Consider the following 23210-nt stretch of genomic DNA (forward strand, 5'->3'; position numbering starts at 1 on the left):
ATATTAATCCCATACTCCTAATTTATCCCTCCTCCGTCCCCACCTTTCCCCTTTGGTAGCCATAAGTTGTTTTTTGTTTTTTTTTTTTATGTCTGTGAGTCTGTGTTTTGTAAATTAAGTTCATTTGTATCATTTTTTTCAATTCTATGTATAAGCGATATCATATGATATTTGTCTTTGTCTGACTTACTTCACTTAGTATAATAAGCTCTAGGTCTGTCCGCATGGCTGCAAATGGCAATTTTTCTTCCTTTTTTATGGCTGAGTAATATTCTGCTATAAGGAGTACTGTTTTTTTAGTGAAATATTTTAGAGACCAAGAGTTGTGATTTTCATAAGTAATTCCCACATCCCTGGTCCAGGAATATCTTTCGTGCCAGAGCACATTCGGGAATTCTGTGCATGTGGGCAATCTCGCACACCCACAGGCTTGCTTACATGCTTAGTCACTGAAGAGGGTCTTCAGTTGTGCCAGGGACATGTGGTGGTGAGGAACCTACCTGCCTGCCAGTGCAAGAGACACAGGAGATGCAGGTTCAGTCCCTGGCTCAGGAAGAGCCCCTGGAGAAGGAAATAGCAACCCACTCCAGTATTCTTGCCTGAAGAATCCCATGGACAGAGGAGCCTGGCGGGCTACAGAGGGTCACAGAGAGACAGCTATGACTGAAGTGACTGAGCAGAGCTCAGCACTTGGTCACCGCAGGAACTCTTAGAGGATAAGAATCACTAGTCTTATGATTGCAGAGGAGGAAAGTGAGACTCAGAGGTGCAGAGGTGAATTTCCAGAAGGAGGCAGGAACAACGCGTGGAACCAGGACTCACACCAGAGCCTTCAGCCCCAAATCAAGTGTGGTTGCCAGGGAGCAGGACACCCAGGACGGATAGACATTGAGGCCCCTTGAAGTGAGGGTGCGGTTGTTCCTCTTCATCCCACACAAAGTATGTCCATGCGCCGCAGACACACCTCTCCCGCCAAGTGCTTGCCGTCATGCACCATGTGCCGCCTAACCTAGGGTCTAGGACCTTTGTGATGTGTCAGTGCCCTTTGTTCAAAATGTAACTGTAAGTGAACCAGACAGACTCAGCCATATGCATACAAAAACAGAAGATTTTTTCTGGCCCTGCCTTCCATGTATCTGCAGCCCTCCAGGCTCCTCTCTCCATGGGATTCTCCAGGCAAGAATACTGGGGTGGACTGCCGTGCCCTCCTCCAGGGGATCTTCCCAACCCAGGAATCAAACCCAGGTCTCTTACATCTCCTGCATTGGCAGGCAGGTTCTTTACCACTAGCACCACTTGGGAGTCCCTTGTTAGAGGAGACGAATCTATTAATACTTATTTAGCCCCTGCTCCCCTGCAGGGAGCTGTGCAGGTGAGCCAGGCTGGGAGACTTCCGCAGATGAGCATAATCCTAGCATGAGCCCACCCTCTCCCTTCACAGCGGTGGGTCAGCGGGAAATCTGAAAGAAGCAGGATGGCAGGACTTCCCTCTTGGAAAGAAATCTTCATTTACTTTCAAAACTACAAAATAACGCTTCCTCAAGAGGTACAGGATGGAATACAGCATTTTTTGCTTTTTAAAATCCACAGGGCTCTCTCTTAAAACTCCAGAAGTGCCCTTGTCCTGAGACACAGCCAAGTAATCTGATGCCACAGGCCGGATGAGCTGAAATGCTGACAGACTACACTGAATCTGATTTCTCATTAAAGACAGATTTTGGGGGTAGATCTGGCTGTTGATTTATAAATACAGAGTGCCAAATATGCTCAAAAAGGAAGATAGGGCCATACTTTTTATTTACTTACTTCCTTATTTTGGCCATCCCAAATGGCAGGTGGGATCTTAGTTGGAACCGGGGATCCAACCCAGCCTCTTGCATTGGAAGCAGAGAGTCGTAACAGCTGGACGCCAGGGAAGTCCCAGGGCCGTGCTTTTTAAGCCGCAATGCAGCGGTAAAGAATCTGCCCGCAGTGCAGGAGGCAGGAGATGAGGGTTCAATCCCTGGATCAGGAACATCCCCTGGGGGAAGAAATGTCAACCCACTCCAGCATTCTTGCCTGGAGAATCCCAAGGACAGAGGAGACTGGCGGGCTACGGTTCATGCGGCCACAGAGAGTCAGACATGCCTGAGCGACTGAGCATGCGCACATTAGAGTCGGCTTGGGGAGGGGGAGGTGGTGTGCAAATGCAGACTCCGCTGCCGGGTCTGGGTCGGGTAGCCTGTGTCACCGTGAGCACCAGGCTCCCAGGGAACGCTGATGCTGGCTCCTCTGTGACCCTCACCCCGAGGACCTGCCCCTGGTGTCCAGGCCACCGCATGTGGGTGATTCCGTCTCAGCCCTTCTAGGCTTTGCGTCTGACCTTCTGGTCCACCCGGGAATGACTGTCTGCATCTTGATGTCTAGGTTTGTCCACCCCCGGTTCGGGCCCATCAAATGCATCCGCACCCTCCGAGCTGTGGAGGCGGACGAGGAACTCACCGTTGCCTACGGCTACGACCACAGCCCCCCAGGGAAGAGCGGGCCGGAAGCCCCCGAGTGGTACCAGGTGGAGCTGAAGGCCTTCCAGGCCACCCAGCAGAAGTGAAAGGCCTGGCTCCGGGCTTCAGGGGACCTGGAATAGAAACTTGGATCTATGCACTACGTTTATCCGACAACGGGACAACCAGGGACTGCTCATGCTGTGACATCACACCCTCTCACTCTGCGTTCGCTACGACTTTCTCGAATACTAACTAGGTCTGACTGTATTACTCATACCAGATTTAAAATTAGCTAGCCTCGCAACAACACCCTCCTGAGAGGTACTGTCGAGCACTTGACAGAAGACAGCATGATGTTCTTGGGTGGTTCAAGTCTAAATCTGTACCACTTCAGAGATGCCAAATGATTAGACTGAAAAAAGGGAAAATAAGGGGGTTTTTCAGTCATTTTTAGTCAGTGGTTTTTCCATGAGGTTTATTTCTATGGCCAATGCAAAGTGTGCTGCCACACTTGCATATGCGCCATACGAAGGGGAGAATTACTACATTTTTATTCTCTAAATGTAGTATAATTTGCCTTTTAACCTTTGATCTGTCTCTTGCAATAGAATGGCTTTGTTTTTTCCCCCCTAGCGAACAGAACCCCACTTTTTGGGTCAGTTCACCCCTTAGTCCTCTTCTCTCTCTTAGGTATCTTTCACAAGAGAAAACTTCCAAACAGATTCCGTGTCAGCGCCAGCGTGTAGGTCTCTCTGGCTCTTTCTATCAATCTGTCATTGATTCATTATTATGTCCTAATATAAAGACCTGGCTCCTAGGGCCAGGCTATTATTATAGAATTATTATTCTCGCATGTAAACAAAGATATCTTTGCTTTAAGATGTGAGAAGAAATGAATTTACTTTGTTTGCATTAAGTTATGGAAGAGTTGTAATATATACTTTAAGGAAGAAGAGAGGGAAATTAGTATTTCTAAGCAGTAACTGTGGCGATTCTGCAGTATCTTCAATAGTGCTAGTCATTTTTTTTCTCCTTAGATACACATTAAATGTACATAACATAGAGCAGTCTGGCTTGTGGCGCAGTGCATTGAATTCAAAAGTCAAATAGCCAACTTGAATTCTAATCCAGAATTTGAAAGTCCTTTGTTTCGTTTCTTTTTAAATCGCTACTGTTAAGAGAGACGTACTGATCACTAGGTACAAATCAAACCTTAACCGCTAAAACTCTTCATCATTGTAATTTCAAAGCATTTACCTGCTTCTAAGCCTTGTGAATTAAGATTAACACCTGTATAGTTTAAAAGCAACAGTATCGATAGCATTTCAGTCATTTTGCTAGCCATGTGTAATCACAACTGCAGAAATAAAGAGAAAACCCCCTATTTTTTAGTTTAGCTAATTAGGTGTGTAATTTAACTGGGATTGCTCTGAATGGAGTCTGAGAGTTTGGGGGTTATGGCAAGCGCCCTCGCCACATGCCACAGCTATGCCTTCCCTAGATGCCTCGCTGTGGAGCTGGGCATCTAGAGATTAACATTTGTTCCAAGTCGCAGCTGTCAGCGGCGGGGCACCTGTCACCAAGTCAGTCTGGTCTTGAAAGCTGAAGCCTTCCACGCTGTAGCTCCTGTAACTAGGGAAGGCTCAGGAAGCAGAAGAGAAACAGGCAGGAGGAAGTTTTCTGTTTTGTGTCAGTTACACGTGCTCTGGGAAGAACTTCACAAAAGTGCTTGACCCAGCGCTGCTCACAGCCTTCAGTTCTGGCAGTTTGCTCCAGGCACAGGATTCAGCCTTTCCCTCGGGCAGGCTTTCCCAGAGCCCCTGTGTCCCGCCCGGCAGACCGGCTAAGTGGCCTTGGTTTCAGGGAGATATGCTGCTGGTTCGCTTGTGAGAAGTTCTGAGGGCTGCCAGAAAGATCTTCCAGGAAGGGAGCTGAGAAGTTTTCAGATTAAAAGGCACCAGGATAGGATCGCTTCTATTCTGTAGAAAGAGACTGTTCAGTGAACTGTGACAGACGGACGGAGACTTGGGACTTGTATTCCGACAGGTGCTTTCATTCAGACGTGTCCCAAAGTGAGTGACTGTCTCCAGAGAAAGATGGCTTGAACTAACCCTGGTCAGTGGCGTTGGGAGTGAGGTCAGGGGGAAGCCTGGCACAGGACCGACCCCACAGCAAGGACTTCAGGCTGCCCTGGGGTGTCATTTCTATATCAATGGGCTACCCCCTTCAAATGGAATTTCCCTTTTTTTTGATAAAAGCTATTGAAGTGAATTAAATAGTAGTGATTAACCAGCACAAATCCATTTTTCAGATGAGATCGTGAATGACAACATTTTGAGTTCAGAGCCCGGCAGTGTGTCTGTGACATTCAGACACATCAGAGGAGGCAGTGCCCCATCCCGAGCCTCTCTGCATCTCCGGGCTCTTCTTTCTCCTGCCCTCCGCTTTCTTCTCTCTCTGTCATCTGTGAGAATGCCCTAGTGTGCCTACATAACAACCTACCAGCTGATTCCCCCCTCCCACCAGCTGATCCCCCCCCCACCAGCTGATCCCCCCCACCACCAGCTGATCCCTCCCTCCTGCTCCCTCTGTGTGCACCCATGGGGACCTGTCTGTCTGTCTTTCCCTCTGGGAGTACCTCTCTCCATCACTCTGCATCCATGTCTGAATCTACCGCTCCTCCTGTCCCCTGCCCTCCCCCGACACACTCCTAAATGTAAGACTTCGTCACAGGGTGGGGTCAGAGGGCGCCTTAAGATTCACTGTGTTCTGTAGGTAGACAAAACTGCCAAGGGGGTCGGGGTCCCCTAGGGAATGAACTGCTGAGGGAATAAGGGTGTTTTTTCCCTGTTTGAGCCAAAGCTGAGGGATGTATTTTTCTACTGAGTCTTGATATCCGCTGTGGAAGGAGCTGTGTCAAGCAGGTAGTTTCACGAGCAACAGCACAGAAATGTGGAAGAATCCATGTAGTGGGGATAGAGGACTAAATTTCTGGCTCCCCAAAAAGGGCCAGCGCTGAGATGGGTGTGTGATGCCATGGTCCCAGGAGACTCACTCAGAGCCATCTCTGTCCAACGCCTGCATGACTAGATTTTTCCTTAGCCGCTTTTCTATGACAAAATATTATCTTGTGTTAGAGTTAGGAATAGGAACTAATCTGTAGGAGTATGTCCCCAAATGGGCATTTGAATGGACTCAGAAAAAAAACAAAAGTAAGGACGGAATTTCTGAAAAAGGAATGATGAGATTAAAAAGCAACTGGCGTGGAAGACTTGAGTTTTGCAGTACCTATTCTTATTTTAACCTGCTTCATCCCTGGTCTCCCTGAGAAACTGAGAAGAAAATTTGTTGTTGAAGACCCCTTTGAACCTGTCTGAGGCTGTCTTTAAACTTATCTGCCCTCTGGGGGTTCTTCACACTTGAAAAACAATTTCCTCATCACCAACAACCTGAAAAAAGCCAGCGTGAAGGCCAAGTGTAACCATTGACGATATTTAGTTGTAACCATAAAATTGCAGTAACTGTGAACAGTGAGTTCAAGGGTTGTCTTCTCCGTGAGTCATATGTGGCACTTTAGTAACTTTCCTTTAATCTATGAAATTTTAAATCACTCAATGCAAACTGCATTTAAGATCTTCCAGAAAGGTATCGTTTTTCTGTTGTGCTTTGTTTTAAAACAGTTGCCTCAAGTTTCTGTCTTAAGAGTAGTGATTTAGAATCCAGACATCTTCTGTTTTAGAAAAACAAGCAAAACTGTGTTGCAAGACTGATAGTGGTAATGTTTATTTGCCGCAGATCAAAGGTTCACAAAATATATGAAATTTTTACATCTACTTGAGGTACCTTGATAGTTTTTTTTTTTTCTGTTCTTTCAGGAATTTGGAACTTCGGTGTCTGTTTTAATTTAAAAAATACTAAATTGTTAAGGTTTTATTTTGCCAAATGTGTGCAGACATATTCAAAGCAATGAAAACGATTTCAAGCCATACAACCACAGGGATGGAAACCCTTTTCACAAATTTTAATGTGTTTGTATGTAAATAGATGTTTGTATGAACTATTTTCATGGTAGAATGAATATATTTAAATGAAGTTGAATTATTCCAGTGCTATTTAAACAAATTGCAAAAATTTTTGGTGAGAATTCTCTGAGTCTATTGAGATATAATGCAGATCAATTTTGATTTTTAAAGAATCAAAAGCCTACAAATAACTCTGACGCGTGGCAACTTCCCCGCGTTGTTGCCCCCGACGTGGAGAGAGCTCGTAGGCTTCCCCAGTGCCTCAGCCGCTTCCTGGTGGAAGTTAGGTGCTCGTGGAGTTGCGTCCACCCTTTAGTGACATCGCTCCAGGCCTTCAGGGGCCGGGGAGTGACTCAGAGGCATTAGAGACACCGGTGCAGTTATCTGGAGCACAATTTCTTTGCAGGGCAGCAGAATCAGAAGCCAGACGTGGCCGGGGGAACCTTGGAACAGGTTTTCTGGCCACCGTCCACCGCCACCCTTACTGCCTAGTCACACACGTCAGGGAGGCTGCCCTCAGTGGAGTTGGGGTTCAGATCCCCCGGGTGGGGCTTCTTCGGTTTTGCCAGCAGTCCCTGCCTCCGGGCCTTCACCTCGAGAGAGGATGGAGGAGGGTCCTGCTGGCAAAGCAGGGCCCATTTCTCAGCACAGTCCACTTCCTGTCTCGGCTCTGGGCGACTATGCACCCAAGCACCGAACTTTCCACCAGAGAGAGACATCCTTGGATAACGCAGATCATTGCTTCCTCTGTCTGTGACTTGACACACCATCGTTAGAAGTCGTTTTAACATCAAGACCAGTCACCTCCCTAGGACATACCTCCCAACTGCCCTGACTCTTAACTAGAACACTCCTTTATAATGATAGTCAGCTTGAGTGGGTTTTGTTTTTTTCCACTTTGGTCCTGGATGAAATGATAAATATGATGACAGATTTTCACTGTGTATACTAGCAATATGTACACACGTACTGATGTATCTTAATATACAACTTGGTTACATTTTGGATGACTGTCATTCATCTCGATTCATGCATTGGGAAGCTACAGGGACTACGACGTGTCTACTTATCATAGAAGAGAGCTGGGTTCATGGTTCCAAGCTCCCTACTTCAAGAGTTTTTTCTCCTGCGTTTTCTGTGTTCTCTTTTTATCCTGAAACAAATCAATTAGGTTGTGAGGTATGTTTAAGGATTGGAAGCCAAGGGAATGCTTTCAGCATTTATTGCAACCAAAAGTTAACCTCATCACAGTTAATGAGCATCTTTGATTGGTCTTTTGTGGAATTTGAACTAAATCAATGAGCCTTATTCAATATCTATAATTCTATGGTTTTTTTTAAATTATGGGAAATTAATGAAAGATGTTTACATGAATAATGTTTGCCCTTACTGTGTTATGAATGAGTTTTTTGTAGTGTGTCTGGGTGCATGTGCAAGAGAGTAGGAAAAATGTTTCTGAAACAAAACTTGACAAATATTTGTAATGAGAAGTCAATTTAAAGATTGCTATAATTGCGCTATAGAAACAATGCAAGTATTAAACAAAATATACAATCACCTGTCATTGTCTTCCTTTGGTTGCCTGAGACAGGAAAGCGGTAACATTTCTCATGGCATGTCTCTCTATATATTTAAATTACTGTGCAAACTTTACATTTGAACTCGTTTCAAAATGGAATTCACCTTTTACCATTTTCAAAGCATTGTAGTAAGAACTGAGAGAGGGCTATGGAAAGATTAGAAGCATGCCATGTATTTGGCATAATACCACATACACCCATGAATCCAGAAAAATTAGCAACATCGGCCAAATATACCTGATCGACTCCATAAACGTTAGGAGTATTGAACGGAAAAGAGAAAAATCAGGGAAAAGGTAAGAAGAATGGGAAACCCATGGTTAAGATACAGGAATGTTGTCAGATGTCATGATAGATATTGGTGATCTTAGGATAGCTTTGATCCAAGGAAGCCAGGAGCCCCTTATTGCTTTAAAAAAAAAAAAGTTTTATTTTAAATTGGAGTATAGCCAATTAACAATGTTGTGATAATTTCATGCGACCAGCAAAGGGATTCAGCCAGGAGAAGAAGGGGACGACAGAGGATGAGATGGCTGGATGACATCACTGACTCGATGGACCTGAGTCTGAGTGAACTCCGGGAGTTGGTGATGGACAGGGAGGCCTGGCATGCTGCGATTCATGGAGTCGCAAACAGTCGGACACGACTGAGCGACTGAACTGAACTGATGCACGTATCGAAACTCCCCTCCCATCCAGGCTGCCACGCAACATTGAGCAGAGTTCCCTGTGCTATACCACAGGTCCTTGTTGGGTGTCCATTTTAAATGTAGCAGTGTATACATGTCCATCTCAGACTCCCTAACTCTTCTCCCTGCCCACCCCCCCAAACAACCATAAATCATTTTCTACATCTGTGCATCTGTTCCTGTTTGTAAATAAGTTCATTGGTATCATATCTTTTCAGGTTCTGCATATGGAGGATGTCATACAGTAGTTCTCCTTCTCTGACTTATTTCACTCAGTTGGAACCCCTTATTTTTGCCTAATCACAATCAACTTGCCCAAATTCTCCCCTACAACATTCCCAAAGCACAAAAGCCAGTGACAAAGGGGATAAAAATGGTACTTCGCTATCGACTGCACCATCTGCCCAGGGTCCCAAAGCAGTGAATTCCAGCAAGTTGGGCCAAGCTATGTGAGTCAGTTGGGTGTCAAACTAAAGCAATACGTGAGCACGCCTGCTTTCCCTTAGCCCCCTTGGCTGCCCATTCCTAGCTCTTATCACACTTCCTTCCATTGAAGCAACTGAGATGACTCAGTCCAAACCAGCCCTGGACCAGCTTTACCACTTGGATGAAGACACATCCATACCCTGGCTCCTTAAGGCAGAGTTTCACTCACCAACGCACAGTATTCTTCCTGTGTGTGAGGAAGAGGACTATGAGATTAAAATGAATAAAACTGGAATAAATCTAAGAAGCTAAACTCTCAAAAGTGAAGGATCAGGCAATTTTTTGTGGGTTTAAGATGGATGTGGGCTAAAGGGTTGTAGAATAAGGGATTGTGAGGAAGATTGAGACCAAATTGTTTTATGCTCAGTAATCGCCCCACATATACTGCTTATAAAATATCTGCTTTGGGGCTTTAATGTTCCAGATCACTCAGGCTGATAATTCATACTAAATTTGAAATTATTGCAGGGGTCATCTCTAGAACTAGAGTTAGATAACAGTCATTCAGAAGATTGAGGGTTGGGGTTGTTCAACTAGAAAGTTTTGCCCCAAGTATTTTAGAAAGCAGCTTATAAAAAGATGATGCAAACTCCCCTGCAATGTATTGGTGTGAAACCAAAAGCCATGATTTTTAATTTAGAGCTTCACTTCTTACAATATACATACCAAAGGATGAATGGCTCCATCTACATTGCTACCAAATTTTTACTTTTGCAAGTATCAGAATGTTTCTAGCTTTAAGAAACATAGAAACCTGCCTCAATATAGCTGATGCAATTCAGATTTACTCTTTCACATAACAAGAAGTGTTGAGTGGCCCTGGAGTTGGTTAATTCTAACAAAATTTCTGTCTTTCTGCTTTGCAATTCTTAGCAGGTCAGGTTTGCCTTTAGGGACCAGTTCACCCTACGGTCACAAAGTGGCTGTCACAGTTCCAAACATCACAGCCAGATTTTGCAATATACTGTGGGTGAAAAGGTAAGTCTCTTGTATGGTCTCTACCATGGAGGAAACCTTGGTCCTCCATGGGAGGACCCTAGGAGCATCGTTAGTATCTGAGGGAAGCATATAGCTGTGAGGGGAAGGATAGCAGGGCCTGAACAAAGCTGAGATTCTCCCAGCAAGGAAGGAAAGAGAAATAAGGGTTGGGCTGACCACCCACAGTGTCTGTCTCTTTTGCAACACAGATTTTGTCTTATTTTCTTCCGAGAAGAAAGGAGGTTAGTCTCTTCAAATAAATAAATGGGTTTTCTTTGCTTTCTTTTTTAAAAATTATTTGGCTGCACCTGGTCTTAGTTGCAGCACGTGGGATCTTTACTTGAATATGGGAACTAGTTCTCTGACCAGAAATCAAACCCGCGCTGCCTGCACTAGGAGCATGTTTTCTTGGCCACTGGACCAGTAGGGAAATCCCCAAATGGATTTTCTAATTCATCAAATCAACTCAGAATTTTCCAGTGACTAGTGTGGGAGAGGTTCTACAAAGATACATGTAGGTCAAGTTTACAAGGCAGTTTAAAATGTTTAGGTTATTCGTTTATTTCTCAAACAGCCATGTGTATAGGTACTGCTAATCACCCCATTTTAGAGAAGGAAAGACCGAGGCATAGAGATGTTACCGTAGCATCTCTATGTTGAGAGATGTTACTTAACTGCAGTTAAGTAAGCAGTCACAGAACTAACAAGGAAGCCGCAGAGGCAAAGCGTGAAGCCAGACCTCTGGGCTCCAGGCTGCTTTCCAGACCATACAGAAGGAGCTCCTTTCTCCTTCTGCCCTTCACTTCTTCATGCTCTCCACAGGGTAAAGCCAGCTTCTATCCCCTTGAACATTTACTTAGCTGCCCGATGAACTGATGTCCCAGGACCCAGGACCTACTTGGTCCAATTCATGCAATAGTGAAACCAAGTTTGGGCCCTATGGGGCTCCCAGGCAAGGAGGCCTTTTTTTATAGGCAGTACTCCAGCCTCCGTGAACTTCCCTGTGTCCCAAAGGGCAGATTCAAACCATTACTAACCAAGGGAGAAGCAGCTACTTGAGGAGAGATTAAAGGAGTCTGAGAAGCTCTTCAAGACTAGGAGACCAACCACCTGAGACCTTGCACACACCCTAATCTTGTCAGCAACCCCTCCCTTGAACTATTGCTGTAAAACTCCTCCTGGATTGGGACATGTGATTTTCAAAGACAGGAACTCACTGTATCCCCCTTCAGCTGGCAAAGCAATAAAACTATCCTTTTTTCACTTCACCTAAAGCTCTTGTTTCTGATTTGATTCAGCACTGGTGTGCAGAGAAGCTGAGCTTTTGGCATCTATACCCGGACCAGCTTCCCATGCTTTTACACACATCGCCTTCTGCCCTGATCCAGAACTTCCACATCCTCTGCCTGGATTCCTGTCGTAGCTTCTCCAGTTCAGTTCAGTTCAGTTCAGTCGCTCAGTCATGTCCCACTCTTTGCGACCCCATGAATCGCAGCACACCAGGCCTCCCTGTCCATCACCAACTCCCGGAGTTCACTCAGACTCAGGTCCACCGAGTCAGTGATGCCACCCAGCCATCTCATCCTCTGTCGTCCCCTTCTCCTCCTGCCCCCAATCCCTCCCAGCTTCAGAGTCTTTTCCAATGAGTCAGCTCTTCACATGAGGTGGCAAAAATACTGGAGTTTCAGCTTTAGCATCATTCCTTCCAAAGAAATCCCAGGGCTGATCTCCTTCAGAATGGACTGATTGGATCTCCTTGCAGTCCAAGGGACTCTCAAGAGTCTTCTCCAACACCACAATTCAAACGCATCAATTCTTCGGCGCTCAGCCTTCTTCACAGTCCAACTCTCACATCCATACATGACCCCTGGAAAAACCATAGCCTTGACTAGACGGACCTTTGTTGGCAAAGTAATGTCTCTGTTTTTCAATACACTATCTAGGTTGATCATAACTTTTCTTCCAAGGAGTAAGCGTCTTTTAATTTCATGGCTGCAGTCACCATCTGCAGTGATTTTGGAGCCCATAAAAATAGTCTGACACTGTTTCCCGTTTCCCCATCTATTTCCCATGAAGTGATGGGACCAGATGCCATGATCTTCGTTTTCTGAATGTTGAGCTTTAAACCAACTTTTTCACTCTCTTCTTTCAGTTTCATCAAGAGGCTTTTTAGTTCCTCTTCATTTTCTGCCATAAGGGTGGTGTCATCTACATATCTGAGGTTATTGATATTTCTCCCAGCAATCTTGATTCTAGCTAGTGCTTCTTCCAGTCCAGCATTTCTCGTGATGTACTCTGCATATAAGTTAAATAGGCAGGGTGACAATATACAGCCTTGGTGTACTCCTTTTCCTATGGAACCAGTCTGTTTTTCCATGTCCAGTTCTAACTGTTGCTTCCTGACCTGCATACAAATTTCTCAAGAGGCAGGTCAGGTGGTCTGGTATTCCCATCTCTTTCAGAATTTTCCACAGTTTATTGTGATCCACACAGTCAAAGGCTTCGGCATAGTCACTAAAGCAGAAATAGATGTTTTTCTGGAACTCTCTTGCTTTTTCGATGATCCAGCAGATGTTGCCAATTTGATCTCTGGTTCCTCTGCCTTTTCCAAAACCAGCTTGAACATAAGTTCACAGTTCATATATTGCTGAAGCCTGGCTTGGAGAATTTTGAGCATTACTTTACTAGCGTGTGAGGTGAGTGCAATTGTGCGGTAGTTTGAGCATTCTTTGGCATTACCTTTCTTTGGGATTGAAATGAAAACTGACCTTTTCCAGTCCTGTGGCCACTGCTGAGTTTTCCAAATTTACTGGCATATTGAGTGCAACACTTTCACAGAATCATCTTTCAGGGATTTGAAATAGCTCAACTGGAATGCCATCACCTCCACTAACTTTGTTCCTTGTGATGCTTTCTAAGGCCCACTTGACTTCACATTCCAGGATGTCTGGCTCTAGGTGAGTGATCACACCATCGTTGATTATCTTGGTCGTGAAGATCTTTTTTGTGCAGTTCTTCTGTGTATTCTTGCCACCTCTTCTTAATATCTTCTGCTTCTGTTAGGTCCATACCATTTCTGTCCTTTATTGAGCCCATCTTTGCATGAAATATTCCCTTGGTATCTCTAATTTTCTTGAAGAGATCTTTCCTCCGCCCATGGGATTTTCCAGGCAAGAGTACTGAAATGGGGTGCCATTAGTCTTTCCCATTCTGTTGTTTTCCTCTATTTCTTTGCATTGATCACTGAGGAAGGCTTTCTTATCTCTTCTTGCTATTCTTTGGAACTCTGCATTCAGATACTTATATCTTTCCTTTTCGCCTCTCTTCTTTTCACAGCTATTTGTAAGGCCTCCCCAGACAGCCATTTTGCTTTTTTGCTTTTCTTTTCCATGGGGATGGTCTTGATCCCTGTCTCCTGTACAATGTCACGAACCTCATTCCATAGTTCATCAGGCACTCTATCTATCAGATCTAGGCCCTTAAATCTATTTCTCACTTCCACTGTACTATCATAAGGGATTTGATTTAGGTCATACCTGACCGGTCTAGTGGTTTTCCCTACTTTCTTCAGTTCTCCACCCCAGCCTATTTCTCATTCCTCACCTTCACTACCTGAAGCTCCCTTAGGGATGGTTCACTATTCCCACCTCTCCGTGGTGGCAGCAGGGAGAATTATGAGGTGGGGGGGACCTGGCTCTGGAGTTAGACTGGTTTGTATCAGCTCTGCCCACAGGACAGTGGACTTTAGACTGCTGTCTAGCAAAAGTGGATAACACCTGTGGCACAGAGTTGCTCGGAGGTGGTGAAGATTGAACCTTTGCAAGCCCTGTTCTTCCCCTGACCCTCTTACTTCCTCTCCAGCCACTCTCACTGTCTTCCAGTTCAATAGGGGCCCCCAAAGCCATTTTAAGGACTTGGTTTTTAACTCAGAATGGATGAAAAGTCAACCAATGACATAAACTACTTCTGTGTTTTTTTAAAAAAAAAACAAAACAGCTTTATCCAATCTTAGTTTTCTGACGGTTCTATCAATTAAAAGATTCACAACTTGAGAGTTGCGAGTTAAGTTTTCCTCCGGGCAAGATGAGGACTGCAGCCTGGGAGATGGCACCTCAGAGAGACTGCTCCAAAGAGGCAGTGGGGGAAGGTCAATATATAAGGTTTTTGAGAAAGGGGAGTTCAAAGCAATCAAGTGCTTACTTTACAAAAGGTTTTCTGCTAGTCACAAGGAGCTGATGTCAAGAAGGGATTTAGTGATTTTCTAGATATGAGGAGATGCAAGGATTGGGGTCATGAAATCAGTTCCCGAAAATATCCAGTTATCTAAAGACCTGTTCCATCAATTTCCCCAGAGCACAGAATGCCTCGCTCTCTGCCCTGAATCCCCCTGAGGGGGGGTCAAAGGTCAGCAGGCGCAGCAGCACAGGGTTCAGTCTCCGTAGAGGCAGATGGAAGTGCCCTTGTTGTTCAGCCTCTGGCGACGAGCTTGGCAAGCGCCCATCTGTAGCTGACAGTTCCAAAAATGCTGTTGAAACTGTAATTGCGGTTAGCCCTTCAATTGGAGGGCTCCAAAGAGAAGAGTGATAAGACTGGCCTTACCTGTGTAACAGGTTCAGCTTAACTGCACACAGGGTGGGGAACAGACTAAATGGGGGGCGGGGACCCAGGTGGGAGCTGAAAGAACAAGACACAGAAGGGGCGCTGACGATGAGGAGGGCTTGACTTGAGGGTATGCCGTAAAGACAGTGGCAATAGGATTTGCTGAGATGCGAGGCTAGAGATTTTAAGGTGTTGGTTTTATTATCTCTCAGGTGATGAGGCCAACTGATCAGTGCTGTCAACTCACAGTTCCCAAGGGGAGGGGGTACCAAGCCGTGGTGTGTATGTGGCGGCGGGGGTTGGAGGAGGGGGGAGCCAGGGTGGATCAGGAGGCAGAGAGGACCAGGGAAAATGGGGACTAGAGGCTGGACCGTGGTTTCTGGGGGAAGGAACAGGCACGGAAGGTTTAGAATTAACTATTTTGAATAATTTCAGTGGGCTCTGGGGTGTGGCTTAGCGGTGAAGAATCTGCCTGCCAATGCGAAACACACATAGGGTGGGATAAGTAACCCAGATTTAGGAAGATCAAGGACTGCTTCATGGAGAAAGTGCTGAATAAGCGGAGACCTTACATGTAAGTGTGAATTATGAGGAGAAGGGACAAAAAGCAAGGGAAGAGAGAGTATTTTAGGCAGGGAACGGCATATTCAAAGTCTGAGAGGCAGAGTAAGAAAGGGAGAGACATGGAAAAAAGGCTGCTTCCTGTCTTATACGGTGGTTGTGAGATTTAGCTCTTAGAACAGTGTCTGTCACAGAGTATTCCACAAATGGGGCTTCCCAGGTGGCTCAGAGGATAAAGCGTCTGTCTGCAATGCAGAACACCCGGAAGATCCCCTGGAGAAGGAAATGGCAACCCATTCCAGTATTCTTGCCTGAAGAATCCCACGGACAGAGGAGCCTGGCGGGCCACAGTCCATGGGGTCACAGAGTCAGACACACCTTAGCAACTAAACCAGTTTGAATAATTTCAGCAGGCTCTGGAGTGTCAGGGGGCTTTCAGTTGCTCAGTACCTGGCCCTGGGGTGATGGAGGTCTGGAGTGTAAGAGCCAACAAGAAAGCTGGTTTGTAAAGCAACTAGGCTCCAATAAAAACTAATTTAAATAAATTTTTAAAATAACATATATCATAAATATATTTCCATTGAAAAATTTGGGTTCTAGGCTTCCCAGATGGTGCTAGTGGTAAAGAACACACCTCCCAGTGCAGGAAACTTAAAGAGACCCAGGTTTGATCCCTGGGTGGGGAAGAAACCCTGGAGGAGGGCGCGGCTACCCACTCCAGTATTCTTGCCTGGAGAATCCCATGGATAGAGGAGCCTGGTGGGCTACAGTCCATGGGTTCACAAAGAGTCAGGTACAACTGAAGTGGCTTAGCACGCAGGCATAATTTTTAAAAGCTACACTGTACTATATTATATGACAGTAGCATGATTTCTTTAACCTATCCCCTATTGAATATTCAAGTTGCTTAGCACTATGGAATTATAAATAACACTGCAATGAGCATCTTTATGGATTAAAAAATAAGACGAAGAAGCGGGTTGCAGGATGGGCTCTGGATGGGTTGGTTTGCATATGAAAGGACAAATTGTTTGCTAAAGGAATCGGTGGCCCAGCTCAGCAAGGCCTCAAGATGTCAACAGCATCAGAAGAGAAAGACACTCTTAACTCATTGGGAAGTAAGGAATCAAGGACGACTCTGCTCTCAGTCTGAACAACTACAAGAATGAAATAATTGCTTGTGAAAATCGCTTCTGTCACCACTGCTGATGCTGACGGTCTTGCCATGAAACACCAGCACTCTCCCAGTTTTTATTTCTATTTCCAAAACAACCCGTTAGTTTCTTCGTGATCCAGCTCCCTCTTGTGGTAAGGATTTATTCTCATACTGTTTCTGACCTGAGGCTGTAGAACAGAAAGAACTTCAGCAAGAAGATGATTTAATACATTTTAAAAACAAACATGAAAACTGAGCTGATATTTATTCCCATCATCAGGTTGAACACTGAACAGACAAATGAAGACACAATTTCCAGGGCTTTTTTTAATTTTTCAAATACACCCAAATTACGCAAGGGCTTCCCTGGTAGCTCAGATGGTAAAGAATCTGCCTGCAATGCTGGAGTCTTGGGTTTGACCATGGCAACCCACTCCAATAATCTTTCCTGGAAAATCCGCACGAATTTCCAGGAGCCTGGCGGGCTACAGTCTTTGGGGTCACAGAGTCGGACATGACTGAGTGACTAAGCACAGAATAGCACTTTTGGAACTCGCAATAAACTATGTTGAACAAAGCTTGTTTTCCTTTCAAACTAAAACAAAATCTAAAAAGCATTTTAAGGTCATATAGCTCTTTAAAAGCACTGTTTTCTGCAAAATATGGGTTGTGAGTTCATTCGTCCTAAATCAATCTTATCTTGTATTTCCCTGACATATCTTTTTATTTTTTTTTTAATGAGTCACCCCATGGTGTCATGAGAGGGTCATGGATCAGCAGGGGAAGTTATCTCCCAGCCATCCACTTGCACAAACTACACTCTTTCTGAGACCCCGTGGACTGTAGCCCACCAGGCTCCTCTGTCCATGTGATTTCCCAGGTAAGATTACTGAAGTGAGTTGCCATTTCCTCCTCAAGGGGATCTTTCCAACCCAGGGATGAAATCCGAGTCTCCTGCATTGCAGGCGGATTCTTTACCGCTGAGCCACCGGGGAGTCTACAGAGGAATATAGTTTCTCCAAAACAAGGAAATCTTAAGAAGCTTGAAATAAAAAACAGAGTCAGGACTGGGATGAATACTTTGGGGAGTATGAGTGTTCATCCCATGCTACTGAATCTGGTCACTCAAAGGAAAATTTATCCCAGGAGAACCGAGATATTAGAGAAATTTCTCAAAATGGTGCTATATAGGAGAACCATTCAAAATATAACACTCTAGTAGCATGTGATCCAGAAATCCCAGTCCTGGGCACATTCCAGGGAAGACTCTAATTTGAAAAGATACATGCACCCCAATGTTCATAGCAACACTATTTACAATAGCCAAGATGTCCATCGACAGAGGAATGGATAAGAAGATATGGTACATGTATGTAATAGAATGTTACTTAGCCATAAAAAAGAATAAGATGATGCCATTTGCAGCAACATGGATAGACCTAGAGATTCTCAGACTCAGTGAAGTACATCAGACAGAGACAGGCAAATATCATATGATATCACTTATGGGTAGGATCTTAAAAAATGATACAAGTGAACTTATTTACAAAATGCAAACAGCCTCACAGACAGAGACAACAAACCTATGGTTATCAAAGGGGAAGGGGAAGGGGCTGAAGGGAGAGATAAATTAGGAGTGTGGGATTAGCTGATACATGCTACTGAATATAGAATATATAAACAACAAGGACCTATAGAACAAGGAGATATATTCAATGTCTTATAGTAAACTATAATGGAAAATAAAGGGAAAAGAATATAGCTGAATCACTTTGCTGTACACTTGAAACTACCTCAACATTAATAATCAACAATACTTCAGTTTTTTTAAAAAGCAAATCTAGTACTCAGCCTGTGTGTGTTTGTGTGTGTATTCAGTTGCTCAGTCATGTCCAACTCTTTGCGACCCCATGGACTGTAAAGTGCCAGGCTCCTCTGTCCACGGGCTTCCCCTCCAGGAGATCTGCCCAACCCAGGGATCGAACCCGGGTCTCTTGCATTGGCAGGCTGATACTTTACCACCAAGGAACACCACTTAACTAGGGAAGACCTACAGCACCCACAGCTACGTAGGACACAGCCAGGAACTTGAAATCAGGGATTTCTAAGCAGCCAATCGCTATTTCGAAGTTCATGCACTTTGCTCCGCAGAACTACCTTGGCACAGCCACCAAGGAATAGATTCCAGCCTCAGGGCCTCTGACCCAAGAGGTGTGACAACTAGCAACAGAAGGGAGAAGGAAGCACCAGAAAAATGCAGCTGGTTTTCTAAAAGTCTCTTTCAGTTTTTCAGCACCGTGGCTGGAAACCTAAGTACTTTGAAGCCCTAGCAAACTCTGACAGCATTCTCCAACCTCAAGGGCAGAGTCACCTGGGAATTCATTATGGATGCAGTTTCCTGGACCCAGCTCTCAGAGACCCTGCATGTGGATCCAGTCCCCTGGGCAAAGCGCAGACGTCTGGCATGTCTGCTTTGCCATGCAGTCCAGTAAGTGATTCTCAGAGTGATCAGTTCAGTTGACTTCAGTCGCTCAGGCGTGTCCGACTCTTTGCGACCCCATGGACTGCAGCAGGCCAGGCTTCCCTGTCCATCACCAACTCCCGGGGCTTACTCAGATTCATATCCATCGAGTCGGTGATGCCATCCAACCACCTCATCCTCTGTCATCCCCTTCTCCTGCCTTTAATCTTTCCCTCAGGGTCTTTTCCAATGAGTCAGTTCTTCGCATCAGGTGGCCAAAAGATCAGAGCTTTGGCTTCAGCATCAGTCCTTCCAATGAATATACAGGACTGATTTCCTTTAGGATTGACAGGTTTGATCTACTTGCAGCTGAAGGAACTCTCAAGAGTCTTCTCCAACACCATAGCTCAAAAGCATCAATTCTTCTGCATTCAGCTTTCTTTGTGGTCCAATTCCCACATCTATACATGACTACTGGAAAAACCATAGCTTTGACTAAATGGACCTTTGTCGGTAAAGTGATGTCTCTGCTCTTTAATATGCTCTCTAGGTTGGTCATAGCTTTTCTTCCAAGGAGCAAGCATCATTTAATTTCATGGCTGCAGTCACCATCTACAGTGATCTTGAAACCCAAGAAAATAAAATCTGTCACTGTTTCCATTGTTTCCCCATCTGTTTGCCATAAAGTGATGGGACCAGATGCCATGATCTTAGTTTTTTGAATGCTGAGTTTTAAGCCAGCTTTTTCACTCTCCTCTTTCATTTTCATCAAGAGGGTCTTTACTTCTTCACTTCCTGCCATAAGGGTGTTGTCATCTGCATATCTGAAGTTATTGACATTTCTCCCTGAAATCTTGATTCCAGCTTGTGCTTCATCCAGCCTGGCATTTCACATGATGTACTCTGGATATAAGTTAAATAAGCAAGGTGACAATATACAGCCTTGTCATACTCCTTCCCCAATTTGGAACCAGTGCATTGTTCCATGTCCGGTTCTAACTGTTGCTTCTTGACCTGCATACACATTTCTCAAGAGGCAGGTAAGGTGGTCTGGTTTTTCCTTCTCTTTAAGAATTTTTCACAGCTTGTTGTGATCCACACAGTCAAAGACTTTGGTGTAGTCGACAAAGCAGAAGTAGACATTTTTCTGGAACTGTCTTGTTTTTTCTATAATCCAGTAGATGTTGTCAATTTGATCTCTGGTACCTCTGCCTTTTCTAAATCCAGCTTGAACATCTGGAAGTTCATGGTTCATGTACTGTTGAAGCCTAGCTTGGAGAATTTTGAGCATTACTTTGCTAGCGTGTGAGATGAGTTCAATTGTGAGATAGTTTGAACATTCTTTGGCATTGCCTTTCTTTGGGATTGGAATGAAAATTTACCTTGTCCAGTCCTGTGGCCACTGCTGAGTTTTCCAGATTTGCTGGCATATTGAGTGCAGCACTTTCACAGCATCATGTTTTAGGATTTGCATAGGATCCTGAAATGTTAGGTCCATGAATCAAGGTAAATTGGAAATTGTTAAACAGGAGATGGCAAGAGTGAACATAGACATTTTAGGAATCAATGAACTAAGATGGACCAGAATGGGGAAATTTAATTCAGATGACCATTACATCTATTACTGTGGGCAAGAATCCTTTAGAAGAAATGGAGTAGCCCTCAGAGTCAACAAAAGAGTCTGAAATGCAGTACTTGGGTGCAATCTCAAAAACAACAGAATGATCTCTGTTCATGTCCAAGGCAAACGATTCAATGTCACAGTAATCCTAGTCTATGCCCCAACCACTAACGCCAAAGAAGTTGAAGTTGAACAGTTCTATAATGACCTACAAGACCTTCTAGAACCAACACCAAGAAAAGGTGTCCTTTTCATCATAGGGGACAGGAATGCGAAAGTAGGAAGTTAAGAGCTAGCTGGAGTAAAAGGCAAGTTTGGCCTTGGAGTACAAAATGAAGCAGGGAAAAGGTTAACAGAGTTTTGCCAAGAGACCATACTAGTTATAGCAAATACCAACATTGTTTTCCAACAACACAAGAGACGACTCTACACATGGACATCACCAGATGGTCAATGTGGAAATCAGATTGATTATATTCTTTGCAGCCAAAGATGGAGAAGCTCTATACAGTCAGCAAAAACAAGACTGGGAGCTGACTGTGGTTCAGATCATGAACTCCTATTGCCAAATTCAGACTTAAATTGAAGAAAGTAGGGAATACCACTAGGCCATTCAGGTATACATAAATCAAATCCCTTATGATTATACAGTGGAAGTGACAAATAGATTCAAGGGATTAGATCTGATAGACAGAGTGCCTGAAGAACTATGGACAGAGGTTCATGACATTGTACAGGAGGCAGTGATCAAGACCATCCCCAAGAAAAAGAAATGCAAAAAGGCAAATGGTTGTCTGAGGAGGCCTTACAAATAGCTGAGAAAAGAAGAGAAGATAATGGCAAAGGAGAAAAGGAAAGATAAACCCATTGGAATGCAGAGTTCCAAAGAATAGCAAGGAGAGATAAGAAAGCCTTCCTCAGTGATCAGTGCAAAGAAATAGAGGAAAACAATAGGATGGGAAAGACTAGAGATCTCTTCAAGAAAATTAGAGACACCAAGGGAACATTTCAGGCAAAGATGGGCTCAATAAAGGACAGAAATGGTATGGACCTAACAGAAGCAGAAGATAATAAGAAGAGGTGGCAAGAATACGCAGAACTATACAAAAAAAGATCTTCATGACCCAGATAACCACAATGGTGTGATCACTCACCTAGAGCCAGACATCCTGGAATGCAAAGCCAAGTGGGCCTTAGGAAGCATCACAAGGAACAAAGCTAGTGGAGGTGATGGAATTCCAGTTGAGCTATTTCAAATCCTAAAAGATGATGCTCAGAGTGATATCTCTGTGTAATTAAGGAAAGATAAAAGTAAGTGGAATGTACCCTGCATAAAGATAATGGTAATTGTTTTCAGAACCTTAAGCTTCCCTTGAGAACTAAACACTCACTCTCTGGGAGGCACTTTAAGATCGGAGCAGAGATAACTAAAGTCACCAGAAAAAGAAAAAAATAAAAATGGTGCTCAAACCAGCAGAACTTGATTCAATAACATATCTTTAAAACCAATCAGGATGTTTTGAATTTTCTTCCAATTCCAGTATAGAAGGTTAGCAGACGTTGGTGAGGATGTAAATAAAACCTGACTGACTGAGCATGTGTGAATAGAGATTGCAGCTAGGTGATGGGTACATGCGGCTCATTAACTTACACTGTGTATGTTTTAGAATCTCCATAATAAAGAGTTAAAGGAGAAAAAAGGAACTGAAAAAGAAAATGTTATTAGTCATAAACATGTTGTCAAGGAGGACGAAATCTTCCTCTATCCTTCTAAGTTCTTCTGGCTGGTCTAAAGAGTTGACATGAGACAGTAACAGGAGAAAAATCAGTCCAACAAGTTTAATAGCATGTATACACGGGGACTTCCCAGGTGTCTCAGTAGTAAAGAATCCACCTGCCAGTGCAGGAGACTTAAGAGACACAGGTTCCGTCCCTGGCTCTGGAAGATCCCCTGGAGGAGGAAATGGCAACCCACTCCAGTATTCGTGCCTGGAAAATTCCATGGACAGAGGTGCCTGGTGGGCTGCAGTTCAGGGGGTCACAAAGAGTCAGACACAAGTGAGCGACTGAGCAGGCATGTTCATGGGAGAGACCCAGGGGGACTGAGTGACTTACCAAAAGAAATGGCTGAATCCCTGACCCTAAATATCACCCTTGCTAAAGACAAGAGGGTGGGAAGAGACAGTTAGGGAGAGTTAACTGGAAAAGCACAGTAAGCGAGTGTGAGGTTCTTACGCAGATTTAAGTCATTGCCTTCTCCGTTCATTAAAGTGTCTAGAGATCTGGTCATTCTCATCCTGGTACAGCCAGGGAAAACCCCTCCACATGGAGGTTTCTTTTATAAATCAGAGTGTTTCTTACCAAAGGGTAACGTCTACTTGGTTTTCAGAGTTTTTCCTATGTCTGATGTTTCCTAGAAAATAACCAATTTAATATGATGAATATACCAAAGAGACACGTTTGGGGGTGGCATGTCTTGTTCCCCTACAATTTCAAAATCAAGTGCCACAGAGGCAAACACATTACCTGCCCTGATCCTGTCCAAGGAATTGCCTGCCTTGAATTTCCTGAGTG

General features: G+C 44.3%; 1 protein-coding gene across 1 annotated transcript in view; it reads left to right on the top strand.

The window, feature by feature from the left end:
• SETD7 (SET domain containing 7, histone lysine methyltransferase) overlaps nt 1-8062 on the top strand; it is a 50500-nt gene extending 42438 nt beyond the window's left edge. Inside the window, exon 9 of the mRNA XM_069557085.1 lies at nt 2407-8062. Coding sequence (XP_069413186.1) covers nt 2407-2587 — 181 coding nt within the window. The 3' untranslated portion in view covers nt 2588-8062. The remainder of the gene's footprint in view (nt 1-2406) is intronic.
• The last annotated feature ends 15148 nt before the right edge of the window (nt 8063-23210 follow it).

The sequence above is a fragment of the Ovis canadensis genome, chromosome 17 (genome assembly GCF_042477335.2).
Source record: "Ovis canadensis isolate MfBH-ARS-UI-01 breed Bighorn chromosome 17, ARS-UI_OviCan_v2, whole genome shotgun sequence".
NCBI classification, from domain to species: domain Eukaryota; kingdom Metazoa; phylum Chordata; class Mammalia; order Artiodactyla; family Bovidae; genus Ovis; species Ovis canadensis.